General features: G+C 35.5%; 2 protein-coding genes across 6 annotated transcripts in view; both read right to left on the bottom strand.

Annotated features, from left to right (window-relative positions):
* LOC117423322 (rho guanine nucleotide exchange factor 4-like) overlaps positions 1-4,216 on the bottom strand; it is a 165,505-nt gene extending 161,289 nt beyond the window's left edge. For 2 of the 3 annotated variants that reach the window (XM_058990110.1, XM_058990114.1), the window contains exon 1: positions 3,496-4,216. In XM_058990110.1, coding sequence (XP_058846093.1) covers positions 3,496-3,699 — 204 coding nt within the window. In that variant the 5' untranslated portion in view covers positions 3,700-4,216. The remainder of the gene's footprint in view (positions 1-3,495) is intronic. The other variant, XM_034038875.3, reaches the window with a different exon arrangement.
* A 3,102-nt stretch (positions 4,217-7,318) lies between these two features.
* The window catches only part of LOC117423277 (uncharacterized), a 37,873-nt gene continuing 25,652 nt past the window's right edge, over positions 7,319-19,539 (bottom strand). For 2 of the 3 annotated variants that reach the window (XM_058990108.1, XM_034038805.3), the window contains exon 3: positions 7,319-12,585. The gene's annotated coding sequence lies outside the window, so the exon portion shown is untranslated. The remainder of the gene's footprint in view (positions 12,586-19,539) is intronic. The other variant, XM_058990109.1, reaches the window with a different exon arrangement.

Below are 19,539 nucleotides of genomic sequence, written 5' to 3'. Positions count from 1 at the left end.
CGATACGCATGCATTACCTATTAAATGTTACCTCAAGCTCAATGTACAAATAGAACGTTAGTTTGTATAATTTGTTTAAGAAAAATCTATATTTTAATTGGCGTTCCGATACTTTCTGATTTAGGACTACACAACTGAATACCTCTATTGAGCAGAGGTCATACACACATTATCACTCACATCTATGTGGTCAGGAATACAAAACTCAGAGACATCCCATGTATAAAGCCTGTGATTATGAACTGTTTAACAGAGGGATTATTGCTGAGTTGAAGATTTGTTCAGGTCAGGCTTTGTTAAAAAGCTTCTGCTTATAATCCAGTTTGTACAGCAGGCTCTACTAGAGTACTCCTCAAGGGAGCAGTATTATATTATATGATTAGCCTCTAATCCAAGCTCAGTCCATTATAAAAAAAATATATAATTCACAGTTCTGCCTCGTAATTCACACTTATAACTGAATGTGTCTCACTGAATTTAAATTTAAAAAACCTGCCTGTTTTATTGTACTAACCACATTTAAAGGTGTCTGCTAAATAAAAAAAAAAAGAAAAATGTAAAAGCTCAAGACCATGCATGTATTTACTTTATTCTTGAGGTTAATGTCATCAGAACCATCTTCAGCGCCCCCTACAGAATGACCAAAGTAGTGCTTTTCCCTCCACATGCCTGGTTTTCATTGCTTTGTTTTTTTTTTTGTTTTTACAGCATCAGGATGAAATAAATTCCCTGTAATGTTGATGGTTTTTGATTATGATAGACCTGCCTTGTTTACGCTTATACTCCAGTCACTTTATAAATATACAAAAACATATTATATGGTAAGTATGGCACATCAAAGGAATAAAATGGTCATCTTGTGTTTCTTTTTTTATATATTCAGTTTACTTAAACTTTTACTTGCTAATGTTTTATATTACGCCAGAATTAACGGTGTATACCATTGTTATAAGATATACCAGAGCAATTTCATATTTAATTGTACAACTATTTTTAACTGTACCCCAGCCCTACTCTCCATTCCTAACCTAATCATAGAAACAGCTATTACTGGGTCACAGCAAAAACTGCAGGTGCTTACCACATTAATTACTCTGTTATTGTGGTCTGGATAATATCAGGCATGACCAATTATCCAAGTACTGTACCTGGACTAGGGGTGTGTATTGTGTATCGATGAATGGGGATACTTTCTCTATAAGACATATCATATTGTTTGCACTGTGATACAAGAGCAAAAGCCCAACATAGTTTCACGATCACCACATGGTTCTTGAATGAAAAATAATGTGTTTCACAGCTGGTATGAATACACAGTCTTCCTACGTCATGATCATTTCATCTTTTTATGCATCATACAAGTAGCCCATGAGGTCCATCACATGTACTGTGATACATATTTATTTTATTTTTATTTATTTATTTCTTAGTAGACGCCCTTATCCAGGGCGACTTACAATTGTTACAAGATATCACATTATTTTTACATACAATTACATTTTTTTTTACATACTATTGCATCACGACCTGCATTGTGCAGTTGTGTATCGCTACAACCGTTATTTGAACACAAATATTTTATATTTATATATATATATATATATATATATATATATATATATATATATATATATATATATATATATATACTGCTGCTGCTGCTGCTGCTTCCTGGTACCTCATTTCTTCCTGTGCTGTAGGTCACAACACTGGCTAGATTATTGTGAGATTGCCCTTTAGCACAGGAAGTGGTATTTACAAACATAAAATATTGAAATATCTAAATTAAAAAATAAAAAGCAACAAAGGACCTAAAGATTTTGAACACAGAGTAGGGGGACCAGTGATAACGTTAATAAGGCTAGCCAAGAAAATGGGTCTTGAAGCCCTGGTGATCATTCATTTGGACACTTTGTGTTCACCAGAGTACACTTACCTACTGTTTGTATAATAGTCCTGCTGGAACTCTCAAAAGGGTTTAATCTACAAACTTTCTGTAAAGAACATTTATAAACACACTTTGAAACGTTAGCTCAAACTTTAGGTGTAAAGCTTCCAGTAGTCTTATCACGAAATGATAAGTACCGCATTGGTTGTATGTGTTTAACCGTGCCCTTTGGTTAGCAGTTATATCATTCCGATTTCAAATGTATTTTAACAGCTGGAAAAAAAATAGTCTTCATCCTTCAAAACAACAGGAGGTAAGCTGGTAAATAGCAAACTAGAAAAAGTACAAAAATAAAAGCATTTTAAACTGAAGCAGATACCCTGCTGCAAGGGGCTGGAGAGGTGGTGGTGGGCCGATCTAAAAACGCTAGGTACGAAGACAGATCAAACAAAGATAGCCCAAACAATTCAGTGAAGATACTGCTATGGAGCCACAACGTGCGACAGTCTAACACATACATGAAACCTTTACCTTAACTAAATGCTTTCTCAATCTTGACCAATTACAGAGATGAAAACAGTCACCAGCTTGTTTCAACACACTGTCACCCAATACGTTTCACAGCAAACTACTTGCACACTGATTCCAGTGATGTGTTTTCTTTATGTTATTATAAAAAAATAATAATACAAAAAACCTTTTGTGATTTAATTTAGCTAGGACTTTGCAAGTAATGGTATGGGAATAATGAAAATTACTTTTCACCGACAATCGCTGTCTGTACATTACAAATGAATCAGTCGTCGGACCCTTACGGAAGTTCCCCATAGTAAAAGCATAGCAAGGTGTAATTTATTAACTTTGTGAAAGCACAGTAAAGCATAGGTAAACACTGTAAAGCCGAGAGAAGTATGGTATTGGTAAAACATATTTAAAAACACAGCAAAGCATGGGGAAACTACTCAATTTACCGTACAAAAACTTCTACAAAGCAGGGGGAGGACAGACAGTCCACATGCAAGTGTGTGTAATGCAAGTGTGTGTAACATAAGTGTGTTTAATATCTCAAGAAGTTTACATTTGATTATTATTATTTTTGCCTTCTTCCAGATTGTTTACATTCTTCAACGCTATTTTTTTAGACTTTACAATATATGTGAGAGGAATTGAAATGCATTGCAGGTCAATTAACATTTATTTGTAATACAAACTTTTATATTTTTTGTTTTTTAAAAGTCAGTAATGATTATTTTATATTAAGATAGTGTGTGTCATGCAATTTACTTTACATTAATTCTGTTATTTTAATTGGATATAAGCCAGTTCATAAGTGAATTTAAATAAGTTAATATTAACTACTAAATAACGAATTATTCAAAAGCATTAAGATATGTATGTCAAGAATAACTCCTTTAATATGCTTTACTCTGCATCATTTCCAATAAAATAAAATAAAAACATTATTAAAATAATGAATAGAAGAAGAAGAAGAAGAAGAAGAAGAAGAAGAAGAAGAAGAAGAAGAAGAAGAAGAAGAAGAAGAAACATTTAAACATTGGCTTAAAGTTGCAATATTTAAATGTTAGTTTTGAATGTTTATTGCTTACCTTGCATAGCTGTAGTATCATCCAGCACAGCAGGTATGCCGATAAAGTAAACTTCGCGTGCATGTACCTCTCCGGTAAACAGGTGAGATGCATTTGAACCAGGTCAATGTCTTCTTGGAATCCATTGTCCTCGCTGTCTCCTCTTTGGACTTCTCCAATCAATGCCTCTTCATCAGACAACGTGGTGCTCGTGTTATTATCCATTGTGTTTACGATTTAAAACGGTACATATTCTCGTCTCACTTCTCCAGCCTTCCGATTTTTTTTTTTTCTACCTCAAGGCTGTTCAAGTTTGTTTACTTTTCTTACAGTCATCGCTGAATGCCGGTAAGTTCCTTGTATTGTATGAGCACGTTGTGAAGCTCTCTTCATTAAAGCTAGAAACGCCTGGAGTTGTTGCGTTTAAAATAGTCTGCAAGTCGCTGTTGTGACTATGTACAGCACACAAGACAAATATAGTTCTGGATTAACACCCCGCTATGTGCTTCCAGCCCCAGCCCCCAGTTACTAAACAAGAGTGAGGCACAAGAAACCCGTAATGTTACTGCGTGTCAGCCTAAGCGTGTTGCCAGAAGACACCTGTGTCTAAAAGCGCGGAATACTTTTTTGGAAATCCAATGAAAAAAAAAAAGATAAGCATAATACAGAGTATAATTAAACTATAACATAATACAAAATGTGTTTACTTGTTTGTATTGTCTTTTAACTGTTTATTTTAAACAATTTAACAATTTAAACTATACAAACCTGGAACTTATAAATGTACTGCATGGTCAGTTGTAGTGCTATAGAGAGTGTAAGTAAGTTTGTGTGCTCGGGGTTTTCTAATGCAGTTCGCAGGTGGCATGAGTCAACACTCTTCTTTAACAAACTGGCAGCTCAGTATCTCCAGAAGTGTCCTCCGCCGCGTTTGAGTTGAGCCAAGTTAGGGAAACAGTTTGGCTTAAGCAGCTGTGTGAAAACAAGCAGTGTTATTGTTTCATTTTGGTTTCTACAGCTGTCTTATGGAGCACGCTGTAAGGGTTCATAAAGACGTTTACTTTATTTATTTATTTTTTTTTAAGATTATTTTAATACAGTATTATTTCTTTCCATCTGAAAAAAATCACAAATCTGCCTTTGTTTCTTTTCAGTGATGATCTCACATCTAACCATTTATTTTTAGAGCATGTAATTACGTGTTGGCTATCATAATGGCACGGATAAGCCCCCTTGCTGTGTATTTCATCCACTTCACTGGGTTCAGTTGCAGAAACGGCGCACGTAGATTCTGTCTGCTCTCTGGGTCTGAAAAGAAGGGGACATTCGGTCACAAGCCTTCAACAATTAACCACTGTTTACTATAAAAGGACAGGCTAGGTTTGGACAAATAGTTTATTTCTTGAGTTTTAGCTTCTAGGAAGCAATACATAAAGGGAAAGGATTGTTTCTATAGTTTTTAAAATAAAACGCATTCAAATATATATATATATATATATATATATATATATATATATATATATATATATATATATATATATAAATTTAGTTATTTATTCATGTGACACACACTATTTAGGAAAAAGGAGCAAAAATGAATCCGGTTTATAATGTCCAGTGAAGATTTGTAAAATAAACGCCAATAAACAAATGTAGCATCAGATTCCGAGCAGCCTTTCTCTGGAGCCAGACAGATTGCAGGGATATTAATTATAGAATAGACATCATCTTTCTGAACTCAGTATAGAGACTCGGGCTGTTGGGAACTTTTCTGGGAAGGTGCAGTGCACTATTTGAAATGTTGTTGTGTTTCTGAATTATAGATATAAAAAAACTAAATGATGGTGTATTTGTGTGTATGTGTGTATTGGTTACCCCATTAGCACCCACAGTTTCAAGGCATTTGTGCCAGTCTAAGTCTTCAGTTAACTCCTATTTTTTTAAAGAAAATTACCTGTTGTTTTTTTAGTATTTTTTTTTCTTCAAAACTAGAACAAACAACAACAGTAAGTAATGTAATTCAGTCTTTCTTAGGGCCTGTTCACACTGGAGCTTTTTTTCGTACTGAGTACGGTTCGGTTCGTTTGGAGAGCAGTGTGAACATCAAAGTTCGATTGGCAAACGAACCGAACAGAACCGAACTGAGACCACTAGAAGAGGTGGTTTCAGACCGTTTGGCAAAAGAACGGAGTTCGGTTCTCTTAAAAAACGTGAATGTGAACACTGGACGGTCTCGGTTCTTTTGTAAACAGGAAACGAACCCGGTAGATTTGGCTGTACAATAGCGTACAGTTACTGCATACACAAACAGGTGGTAAAAATGTCCAGATGAGTGATATGGACAACGGGGGAAACAACGGCATTGTTAGAAATTTGATCAGAAAAAAATAAAAATAAAAATCAGACTGACAAAACCCAACGTAGTTGCTGTAATATCAACATACCTGGGAATTTATTAAAATTACCGTGGCTCTGGTTGGCTGGTGCGATTGCTATAGCCTAACTTCTTTTTTTTTTTTTTTTTTTTTAAATCTGTTTTCTTTATTTTTGTAGAATTGTTCAAGTTCATGTTGAATTATGTGAACTGCCTCCAATCGCTTTCACATTGGGGAAAAAAATCACTTGCAGAAAATACAGCTGCACGTGGATTACTGTATACAATGTTGTGCGAGGGAGTGTGCAAGTACCAACTTTATTATGCAATATAGTACAGTATTTAAGTTAAACATTCTGTTTTTGGCTCGTTGTCCAGTTTTTAACAAACGTCTGTTTGGGCAAAGTTATGCTTGGTGCGTGCGTAAATATGTTTACCAGTGCTGCAAAAAAAAACAAACAAACAAAAAAAAAACTAAAATACAAAATATTGTATTAAAAAAAGGACTAAATTATTATATGTTCCTGAAAATGGTTTAGTAAACTTACAGAAATAAAACAATGCTCTGCAGTAGGATACCAGTCTCAGGGTTTGCCAAATAGTTCCCAGGTATGAATTACGTGTTCACTATTGTCTTGCATAAATGAAATGAAACATAATTTATTTATTCAACGCCGTACACACTCTAGGCTAATGTTTTACACAAGGAGCTATATCCCTAAAAAAATACATTCCTTTATATATGATGTCATTATTACAATACCGTAGTTATTTTTTTTCCAATATACGAGGATTTTATACAAATGAAAAAAAAGCAAAACATTAAACAATATATACAGTAGGCTACTGTAGTACTATTGTATTTGAATATTACATAGTGTGAAGAAGCAATGCCAGAAAATGTAAACATCTGATGGTCTTTTATTAATAGAACACGAGTTCACTTGATTATTTCAATATGAACACAAGTGAACTGAGTCCTGGGAAAACACGGAAGTGAACCACGAAAACGAGCCCAGTTAATTAAAAAAAAGAACTCAGTACGTTTGTACACAAGGCACGTGTAAACAGCTAGCACGTTGATAGATTGTTTCAAAGCAAACGAACCGAACTGAGGACGTTTGAAATGAACCCAGTGTGAATGTCCACTTAAGCATTCTTAAGTTTATTATTGTTATTATTATTATTTTTGGTAACATTAACATGAAATGTTCCCCATTAAAAATAGGTGTTAAGTATAGAATAAGAGTAAATGCTTATAAAATTGCCCCCACCAAGTAATTCACAACACTATTTAGCATGAAAGAAAAATACAACTCCAATAATTATTACCATGACATGCTTCCAAATTGCTTTTCTGTTGATGTTGTTTATTTTACAGACACTTTGAAGACAATTTTTCCTGTCTGCTGTGTGTGGATTGTGTCAGTTACATCTCAGCATAAAACCAATAAACAAACGACAAAGGAGGACATTCAAGCATTTAATCAACAAACACATTGTATTGAATCAAGATATTTACAAAGAGTGTTATAAGAATTATAAAAACAAAACTCGTCATAAAACCTTATTATTTTCCAGTATCAAATAAAATGACATAATGGGAAGTACTAACTTTACCCATTCTAAAAAAAGAACGCTCAAAATAACATGCACACACCAACATTCTGATTTGAAAAAAAAAAAAAATCAGAAAAAGCACATATTACATTTCTTTGTCTCACCAATTGAAGCCAATCAGAATTTTGATGGGTTGAAGAAAACCACAAGCAAGTTGATTTTTAATCCTAAACATCATTTGACAATGAGCTGCCTGCATTTGGTTGCTTAATAATTCCAAGTTTCAGTTCTAATTAATACATTATTATTATTATTATTATTATTATTATTATTATTATTATTATTATTATTATTATTATTATTATTATTATTATTATTAAAATATGAACACGAGAACATTTATTAACATGAGGAGGCCATTCAGCCTATCTATGCTCATCTCGTTCCTAGGAGCCAATTGATCTCAAAACTTTGGGTCTTAAAGGATCCCAGTGATTCAGCATCAAAATAACAAGGCAACCCATTCCAGTGCCACTTTCCAAACTTTCATGAGCACTGCATTGACAAGAACTAATGGGCATTTTCTTTTTCAATAAATTAAGAAATCATGTTGGTTTATTGTAGTTTGTAAAGACCCACAATTCAGATTTACAATAACTTCTTAAAACAATTACCACCTTTTTAATATAAAAGAACAAATATTACTAAATGTAATCAGGGCTTCAAATTAGTGTTTAGTATCTAACGATAAGTTAAGCATGATAAAAACCTAGAAAGGGTAGGCAAGTGTATCAGTATCTTTCCATAAATGGTTCCTGTCCTCCATCATTGTGTGGAGTGTGTTGTGTTACGAGACATGCAGCTTATCAATAAGGATGCAATGTGCTGCCTGCTTTTAATAAGTATATTTACATATTCGGGACATATTTAGAATAAATGCAGCATTATACATTTAAAAGGGAGTGTTTGGTATCCTTTGATGTGTTAATAATAAGAAGTGCTCTCCAGGCCTCCTATGTACACTATATTAATTTAACTAAAACTGTAATGCACACACTTAAAGGGTAAGAATCTTAAAGGCAGTGTAAACGATATGTTTCCATGATTTCTCGCTGCAGAGTTGATGAACAATATGTCCCAAGCTGAAATTGAATACATGCTTTCATTTCTTTGGCAGAACATTGTTTTTCTTGCATACCCTTGTAGTTAATAATAGCTCTTGTTCCACAAGGAGGCCAAACTCTGTGGCACCAATCCAAAGTATTTCATGTTTTATTGGTCTTGCAGAAGACGGCACAGCAGTCCTACCTCACAAACAGTAACAGAGGGCTTTTAAAAACAGATGCAGTTTTGCATCACCTGTGCTGCAATCCAGCAATTCACCTGCAAAGAAACTAGTTTGCACCAGTGTTATTCAATTTACTTTCACCTGTTATAAAAAGGACATGGGTCTATAAAGATGGGACTTTCTTCCTACAAGTGACAGCAGGAGTTTGTTTCACAATTGTATTATAGAGTATATTTGCAGAAATGAACTGGTCTATTGACCCCTTTCCAATCCTTTTTTTTTTTTTAAATGTGTGCATCCTCTGTCCAAAGGGTCAATTTGATTCACTTATACCTCACCCGAATAAGCCACCACTGGATTTTATTAGACAATCATAGGAGCTGACTCAATTGGTTTATCAATAAGCAACACACAAACTTTGTAACATTCATTAATTCAATTCATTTTCATGAATTGCATTTTCATTCAGTAGTTTACTTCAATACTGTACATGTTCAGCACACTGCACATAACACTAAACAGTTGTAAAACAAATTTGCCGTGTTCCCCGCATTACTGTGTATGTCAAAACATGACTGTACATCAAATTTAAACAGCAAGTTGTTTACATGTAAACTTTCCTTTTTTTTAAGTATGGCCAACTTTAAAGCAGTTGTGTTAACTGGGAACATTTGATTTACAAGAACATAAAGTAATAATATCACATGTGAGTATAAAGTAATAATATCAGTTTATGTTTATACTCAAATCATACATTTCAATTTGGTGGTAATGTTGATAAAATAATGAAGATCTCTTGTTAAGGTTTACATTAAGAAATGCATGGCAAAGTGTAATAAAGTATAGTAAACGCATGGTAAAGCATAGGTATTAGGTAGCTCAGAGAGGTATGGTAAAACATATTTAAAAACATTGCAAACCATGGTAAACTATAATACATTCATAGAATAGAGACATGGGAAAACTGGTCAATGATATTAAACAATGGATATTAAATAAGACTGTACATAGTGATCTTTTTTCTGTTTGTTTTTCATCTCTACTGAATTGATCCAGCCACAGTTCAGATTTAATGAGGTTTATCCATTCAATTATTGATGGGGAATTTTTCCGCCTACTGTGCTCTAAATAACAAAGGATCATTCAGCTGCTTAGATTAGTGCTGTGCTTTCCTTTTGAAGAGTGGTCCTTGGCAGTGCAAACGCACTTGACAACCCCTCAGCTACATCATGCAGCTTCACGAGAGTTTCTAGGTTATCTGAAAACAGCCTCAGCATCTTCACTGGCTTTGAAAAACAGAATAATAACCTTACAGCAATACATTAAGAAAAAGCACTGAGTACTGAACGTTTTGTAAAATGGTTTAAGCAGTGCATTCTTGGTATGAGTATGGGTATTCTTAAATAATGTGTTATTCTTGTTTTTTAGTAGATGCACTTTGTAAAATTTTCCAACAAGAAGCGAAGCTGATGAAACTGTACAAAATTAGTTCAGTTATAATAACCCTAATTTTGTTATTTTGTTGTTAAACTAGTTAATAAGTCATGTGTAGGCAGTCTCTTATTGTCATCTTGTGCAGTTTGGGCGACAGGATCTGGCTGCTCAAACACTGCAAAATGATGTACTGTTTGTCCTTCATTGTTTACATTTATGGTGACTAGTTTGGGTTTACAGTATGCCAGGATATTACTGGGAAAAAAACAAAAATAAATACATTTTCACAGATTTTCAGGGTTTTTTTTTGTTTGTTTTTTGTTTTGTTAAAATAAATACTAGTGCATTCCTTTGCAGTTTTATATATAAAATAAAAACATGCCAAAGGGAGGCATTGACAAAGTATAAATGGCATAAGCACTTTATGACACAAAAACTACCCATGAAAAAAGTAAATAACTCACAAATTGAGTTCAGGGCTCCCGAGTGGTGCATCCGGTAAAGGCGCTCCACGTGGAGTGCAGGATGCGCCTTATAGCCTGGAGGTCACCGGTTTGAGTCCAGGCTATTCCACTACTGACCATGGACAGCAGTTCCCAGGGGGTGGCGCACAATTGGCCAAGCACCGCCCGGGGGGGGGGTTAGGTTGACCAGGGTGTCCTCGGCTCACCGCGCACCAGTGACCCCTGTAGACTGGCCAGGGGCCTGCAGGCTTGCCTGTAAGCTGCCCAGAGCTGCGTTGTCCTCCGACGCTGTAGCTCTGTGTTGGCTGCATGGCAGGCCTGCAGAGTGAAAAGAAGCGGTCAGCTGACGACACACGCTTCGGAGGACAGCGTATGTTCGTCTTCGCCGCTCCCGAGTCAGCGCGGGGGTGGTAGTGGTGAACTGAGCCTAAAATACAATTGGATATTCCAAATTGGGAGAAAAACGGGGTAAAATCAATTGCCGACTACTAAATTAAAAAAAAAAAAAAAATTGAATTCAAGAGCTAGTAATGTATTTCTAGTTTTGCTTTTTTTTTTTTTTAGAAATGAGGCTAATAACACTCATCATTCTTGTCCCCAATTGTCCAGTTTTTAAATTCCTCATTTCAAACAAAACTGTCCAACATAAACAAATGCCCCCCCTTCAGAATATGTTTGATAGTTCTGTTTGAAACGCATCAGCACATACTGTGTTAAAACAAAATGTTCAGAATACAGATAAACTGTATTTATGAAACATGACAAATATTGATTGCTGCGTAGAGGATGATACAGAACATGCATAATAAACAGTTAAAGGAGTGCTGACCAATGTTTTCAAATCCATTTACCTTACTTCGTATTCACACTCGTATTATTATCACTGCCCACTTTTCTTGTGTTAAAAATCCTTTCAATTTGAGATATTTGAAGTCTGTGATACTTTCTGGTACCGCCACTGAGATCATCAGAATCTGTGTAGTCAGAAAAATCTAACATCTAAAGGGGCACAAATCTCTTTAGTGCACATCTGTCAGTAAAAATGTAAAATGCCAGAGGATTGTGGTAGTGATTTAAAGGATGATGGCATATAGATCATCCAATGTTCAAGTTCAACTCCAATGGTCTACAGTACAGGACAAATACGATATGTCATAGTTTTATATTTAAATCAATAAGAGCATACTATAGATAGATATTCGTTTTCAATACACATGCTGTTGTATTTTGTTAGTTTATGAAGAACTATATTAAAATCAGCTGTATTTTTTATTGTAAAAAATGGGGATTTACAATAAGCGCTACCAATGTTATTAATTACCAGTGATTAATAGTCACTCATTAACATTTGAAACATTGGTTACTTTATCTAGTTATTTATCCTATTTTATTTTAATGTCGAATTTCATGGTTTTTCATAACATACCTTGTTCATGCCACGAATGTTGACATTTTCTATAAATAGGATATCAGTAATAATAGTCTTTTGAAGGTACTGTACAGTAATCTACACAGGTATTGCTCAGTTTACCAACAGTGTGGCATTCGAAATATGTGCATATCCTTCACATCCCTACAAAAAGGGAGCAGTGATAATAATAGTTAATGAAAAAGCATTGGTTACCACTGCTTTACGACATCAAATAAAATACACAATTACAAACTAAAAATCACCTCTTCGCAGTGCCAAACCTATTACAATGTCATGGCTTTTGCAACACCACTGTATTGGCAACAATAAATAACTGTCTGATAAAAGCATACATGCGACTCCTTACAGACGGGCAGCAGCCTTGGGGCTCTGTTGAGGCTGAACAAGCGTTTCACTTTTATCACCAGCATGAAGAGATCTTCAGAAAGCTAAAAACATCCAGAACCCTCAAAGGCAGTTTCCAACCCAGCTTCGTGATAACACAAACCCTTCTAAAGCTTCTCTGGCTATAGTGCGTCTTTCAATGGCAGTGCTCCTGCTTCAAGGCATCCCCAGACTGCTGAAAGACAAAAAGAAATAAAACAGAACAAGTGTTGACCTTGTCATGTGGAAATATTTCAGATGTTCACAGTTTTTGTTTTTGACTGTATTGTTGTGTCAATCATCTCCATTTTTACACTAAAATAGAAATCACTGGTATCGGTTTATTTTAATCTTCCCTAGTTTAGCACATCTTGTTGACACGTGACTGTCCCTGACATGACTGATTCGGACCCTCTGCAATGTATTGTGGAATACATCATATGCAAGGCCAAATGTAATATGAAAAGTCAATGAGAAGTTTCCTGAAATGTGATTCCCAAGATGATATATCTATGAAAGGATGTACAGAAAGGCAGTAATCATTTGGAACTGTGGGTTGTTTGGATAATGACCTGATATTATAATGACTTCCCAAATTGTATCACAATGCAGACGATACATACCTCAATTACAATACGATACATCATGTAAAGAAAGCATCACGATTCATCAATGCACCATGAATCATTACATTCCTATTTATGATACATCTTTCACCAGAGTATGTGTCACTTGAACAACGCTGGTACAAAATGGAAGGAGTCTGTAAATCAGTCCAGAAGCCCTATGTTCCATTAAAACCATAATGCCATTAGGTAAAAAAAAAATCTAAGGCAAAACTATAAGAAACTAAGTCAAGTAGACAAAGTTTTGCCTTATTCAGAGTATCGATTGAGGTCATGAAAGTCTGCATTTTTGACCTGCAGTACCTGCTGGTTTAAATACACGGTACCAATGCATATTACACATTTTCTGTTGAGGCCCTTTTTGAATTCATCCTGTTTTGCTTTATGCATTTATTAGGATTAAATTTGGTATGCCACTGCATGTGATAAGAACCCCTATATTTAAGGTCTTTCAGCAATTAGACTTTCCATTTGAATAGTACAGCTGCTCTTTTGAGAAACAGAATGCTCTAGCTTCCCGAGATGAACCAATTCCAATAACGACAATTAAGCATTGACTGAATCTGGAGGAGAAGCCACAATGTAACGTGTGTCAACAGAAGAGGTCCCTGTTAGCTAAAGACTTCTTCAGCGCAGTTACAAAGTCAATAGAGAGCTGTGAAATTTGGCAGATGAAGGCACCAAATTATGCGAAACAAGAACCTATGTCTAGTGTACCACCACAGGTCAAAAGGCCTTAAAGGGGTTATATAGCTAATAAAATATTATTATATAAATCTTATCTGTCATACACTTCTATTTGCTATGTAGTTATCAAATGTGTAGTTTTACAGTAAGTAACACATGTTACAGCACACATGTATTTTTATATTGAAACAATTATATCTAGCACTATACTAGGTAGTTGGCACAAATTACTTTCAGTTAGTCTGCATTTCCTAGGTCATTTGACCACAGTATTTCCATAACTACAGTATTAAAACCGTCAATAGCACTGAACTTAGAAATACTAAACAAAACTTTATAAATTCAACGAGAATTATTTTGACTTGCTTTATCAATGTCTTCAAAAATTAGTTGTTTTAAAAAATGTTTTTAGCATTTTGTTCCCTAAACACCACAAATTAAAGAACGATTGGTTACCTTGTCAAGCAGCGGTATGTTTCTACATAATGAGTAGCTTACAGCAAAGGAAATCCCCCTTATACATCTGGGCACGATTATATTGCTTCATGCTGAATTAATATAGATTCTAGTATAACAACAGAGAAAAAAAACTTTAAAGACGATTTTGCATGATCTAAAGGGTTTATGGAGATTGTGTGTGCTTTTTTGTGAGTTTGTAAATCAAGACTGAACCCGTTTTCAAAGCCAAAATGTGATCCCCCCGGCTAATCTTCAAAGACCACACATTTCAAATACGTACTTCTTAGAGGTTTGATGAATACGAAAGTGCAGTATTTAAAAAGAGGATATCTTTGAGTCAAATCTGGGTAATTTCCCTGTCTACACATGTGCAGACTGAATGCTCTATTCTCACAAAAGTACTTTGGGCATTCCAAGTTTGATCGAGGCCTAAACAATACAATGATACAGATTTAGCTTTTAACAACACACTGTTGCTTTGTGTTCATTGGCAAAACATGATATTCCATATTCAACATCATTATTGAAACATGTTTACTAAATGGGTTTCGACCATGCTTGTGGTTAATAAGTTCTGTTCAAGGAATGGTCAATGTGATTGGTCAATCTCACCACCCCCCCCCCCCCCCCCTCCCCCCTCCCCCCTCCAGTTACCAATGGTCTTGCCTTTTATTACTTAAAATCGCTTCTGTGATTACCTTGTGTTGCTCCCACCTCCTCCTTTACCCTACACTTTCCTATCTCTAACCTCTCATTCCCAAAGTGCGTCAATCCCTATAATTGCTCCTTTGAAATAGTAAGTACCCGTGGTCTTTGATGTCCTCTGTCCTGAAACCAATTTAAGGCCATGACCTCTCAACCCTGCTGTTTCCACAGTGTGCTTGTAGGTACACAGCCGACAGAGAAGATCCTGGGAGTTGACTTTCCTACAATCCCTAAGTAGTTACAAGATTAACTACCTCCTCTCATTGCTGGCACGCGGCATTCTAAACTCACAAATTCAAATGAATTAAGACCACAATAAAAATAAATGGTAAAATTAAAAAACATATATATTTGTGAAAATGTTGGACACAAGCCAACAACCTTCAGGACCAGCGGTAAGTTTTCTAACCTCAAGGCTACAAGCTCTGGCTTCTCAGTGGCTAAGAATGAGGACACCAGATCTGGACAGAGCAGAGATGTACTGTACACTCTTCCAAATCAATATATAGCTTTTCAAGTTAAAATACAGGCTGATTAGGACACACACACAGTTTTCGATGTCAAGCTGCCGTATACTTTTGATATTACAGCTTCCATACAATAAGGTTAGATTAGCAATTAATAGATTAGATGATCACTGGAAAACAGCCACCCAAAAACCACAGCTTTGATATATCTAATTGATTAAAGTAGAATATTTTCTGCTGAGGATCTCATCTTCCAGTCCAGCAGCAGCTTCGCTCAATTGAGGTGCGATCTCCTGCATCAGCCGTATACTTTTGATATCACCAATGCTGGGAGATGGAGGACCTTTGACTCCCCAGAGGAGAGATACAGTTGCAAAGGAGTTGGTGGAGAGAGTTTCATAACATTTTGGGAAATGTGGGCTCAGCAACATATATATTCTGCTCTGTCCAGACCTGATGTAATTTAGCTAGTACAAAAATGTAGATGTAATCATCAAAGAGGGTTTGAAGTAAAAGTCTAGCTAGTAGAGTGTGAAATTGTAGGTTTTGTTGGAATAGTGCTTAACTCTGGGCATATAAACATACACAGTGTCCTCTAGTGGGGGCGATGTTGTATCACAAGCAGTATTCCTTTTTATAGTGAATGAGATTATGGCAGGTGGCTGGTTTATTTTTCATACGTTTATAGATTACTTCCTGTGTTTCTTTGTATGAATAATCCCCCAACAGTAGTTATAATATAAGAAAAGATGCAGGTCAGCTTCAAACTTGATTTTTTTTTATTGAACTAAAAAAGGATCAATAATGATGTTTGAGACAGCGGTTAAGTGCATGAAACTGGGCATTGGAATTTTTTTTTAATTCAGTCCCCTTACTATTTTGAAAGAGAACTGTGCTATAGCTTTACTTTAAAAAGCCAACAAGTGAAAAGCAGACAAAGTGTGTGAGATGAAGAACTAACAAGGAAAACAAGTTGCAACTAATGGGAGTAAAAAGATTTTAAATAGTCGTGATCATTTCTAGCTGATAATCAATACCTAACCATTTTTTTTTCGTTCAACCCTGAAACTGGGCATGATTCTGGTCTTCCCGCAATATTTTGTAACTGAACAATATAACCCCTCCTTCAGAACAGTGCACTTACAAAACATCCTGCTGCACCCTACTCACACAGACACAGAAGAGCACATTTCAAACACTGTCCAGATGGGCTCTGAACCCACTCAACAGCTGCTTCCAGATCAGGAGATAAAATAAAAACACAGCCAGGACTGAACTTGAAAACAACACTTCAAAAGAACAATCTCTTTGAGAAGCATTAGCAGACCCCAGCATGCGGGCTGCAGGCACAGTCCCTGGTTTACCCATGCAATGAGCACCACCTGATATTTATGTAAGACACAAGCATCAGCTTAGTAAAGCTGTGGTTTTGACCATGTGTAATACCTTTTTGCAGTAAGGAGCAGATATTGCATTTTGGCATGTTGCTGCTCCTGCGTTTTATTGTACTGTATTGTATCTTGTGATAGCAGCTTCATCTACAAATCACAAGTCTGGTCTATGCTTCTAGAATTTGCTTTTATTTGAATGGTCCACTGTATCTATCAAACGTCTTGAAAGAGATTATTATCTAGTGGAGAGGATTACATGCACATACAGATATACCCTATACAATTTACAAATGTTGCTTCATAAAAGCGAATTCAACCTGCTGAATAATGTTACATTAACATATTGAATTGCATACCGCCTTGTAGTTTTCTACATACTTAACAAAAAACTGACAAAAATGGAAAAATGTGCCATTTCGAAATCTAACATGAAATACGGTAATACTATTATGGCTTCCGGCAGACTTTTGTGATATAATTTTGTAGTTTCTGTGATTAATGAAATTTATAATTAAAGTTCGGGAGGAGGGTCAGACACCAATCTCCGCATCACCAAATTGAATCATTCAATTTACACATTAGCTAATTTAAATTGTTAGCACTATAAATACCCTCTTCACTTATCTCTCAGTTGCGTTTTGATTTCATCGTAACCCACCACCTCCCCATCTCCACCTTTCTTAACAGTTTTTATGTTTTATCAAATGGGGGTCTCAGCCTCGTCCAGTTGGCCAGGCAGCGAACCCTCAAACCAAGTTTAGGTTTGATGCCAAATGAATGTGTATATACAGCATACTTTTCTGTTAAATCGCATACTCCGCATTCTCTACAATAAATATTTGTAATAAAACATTTTGTGATTGGTGTTTGTCCCGAACTACTGAACATGATGTTAAATAAATTATGTTGATATGTTTTTTTTTAATTATGTCTAAATCTTAAAATTCTAGGTAATGCACATGATATTTGCGTTTTAGCTGTATCCTGAGAACCACTTATTGATAAATACATATTTGAGATACTCAGAAATAGTGACACCTACATTACTCTTTCTCTACAGTACTTGCAGAAGTCATTAAAGGTACAATAATCAGAGTGCACACAATTTAAAACGCCCTTTCACCCACATAGCATGTATGACATTTGGTTTACAATCCTTGTTTTGTTTCTGTTTGTCATGACATATTTCATCTCAGCCCAGACACTAGAACTAGTCTCTCTGGTTAGGACCCCACAAGGGCTTTCTGAGTCATCAATGTGAACTACAGGTAAGAGAGTGTGACTAATTTGATTATCAGTTTCACTTTCAACACCAGTGCAAGCTTTCCTGCTGACAATTGCATTGTGATTTGCTGGTTGAATTTGCTGCTCAAACTTAAAAAAAAAAAAAAAAAAAAAAAAGTTTCAAGGATGTGATGAGAAACATAAGAAAGGCAATAACTAAAAAAGAAATATCATGAATGAGATACATTGGTGAGAGAATTCTTTAATGTATTTAGTGCAGGTTCACATAATCTTGGTGAGGCAGTAAAGGGTTAATAAAAACTGAGGACTTACTGGTCTCTGAAAGAATGCAGGCAGGAGTCAGTGTAATATAGAATGTATTCTGCCTCAGGTCACTATAAACCGCCCTACTTAGATTTACAACCAACAGACATGTGAACTAAAGCAGTCCAAAGCTTCAAAGAATCGATGTGTGAGTGATGCCAAAGGAGAAATGAAGCACTTCCCCAGCTTGTTAGACATGTCAAAGTCAGCAACTTTATCAACTTTGCAGGGAAAAAATGCAAACTGTATGCCGAAGTATCTTGATTACTATCCTGAGGCAGCCAGTGAAATGTTCTGAATCTGAGAAGAGGCAAACAAATAGTCAGACAGCCAGCGATTTTAAAGCAAAGAAAACCTCTCAAATATTACAAATCTGAGTGTAATAAAATGGGTAGCCCTCTCTTAATATTGATACCATTCTTCTCAAGCAGCCAACACTTCAATAAATCAATCAATATTTATTTTATATAGCGCCTTTCATAGTGGACCACCATCACAAAGCGCTTTACAAGATAGTGAGGAACAGTGCATAATACATTAAATACAGTGAAATACAGGGCATAGTACATTAAATACAGGGCAAGGATGTGAATTCTAAACATTGTGGATGCGTGTGTCAAGCAGAATCATACGAATAAGATGGAGTGAAAAACCTGAAATAGCAATTTAGACAACAGCTAATAACAGATACCAGGCTTAGACAGCATTAAAAGCAAGAGAGAACAAGTGGGTCTTGAGAGTTTTTTTGAAGCGAGCGATTGTGGGAGTCCTTAATTTGGAGAGGAACTGTTTACATTTGCTCCCATGATTTATCACCATACTGTACCAGCAGGCTGTTTTACGGCAGATCTATGATACAGTCATATCCAAATTAAAATGCATTCCACAATTCTGAAACTGATATTAATGTCCTGTACTTTAATTTCAATTATCATGCTGAGTGTTCCCAGCAGCAAAGCCATTCAACTGTTTAATACACTGACTGCCACTTTCATTCAGCACAGTAATACATTATGAAATATTTAAGGATTCTCAGACAGCTATCTTGTGCATAGTCTTAATTACAGGCATCCAGTTGCAAAGTACTGAAAGTGTAATTAACCAAGTAGAACCTAGTCACTTTAGTGAAAGTAGGGACGGAGTAAAGATAGTGCTGGGACGAACATTTCCATGTTCAAATATCTGTTGAAATTCAGACAAGTATCTGAATATTTGTGAATTGGCAAAATGTTATCAAAGCCATTATATTTAAAAATGTATGAAAGTA

This window comes from Acipenser ruthenus, chromosome 17, assembly GCF_902713425.1.
Source record: "Acipenser ruthenus chromosome 17, fAciRut3.2 maternal haplotype, whole genome shotgun sequence".
Lineage (NCBI taxonomy): Eukaryota > Metazoa > Chordata > Actinopteri > Acipenseriformes > Acipenseridae > Acipenser > Acipenser ruthenus.
This window is presented reverse-complemented; position numbering and strand designations above follow the sequence as displayed.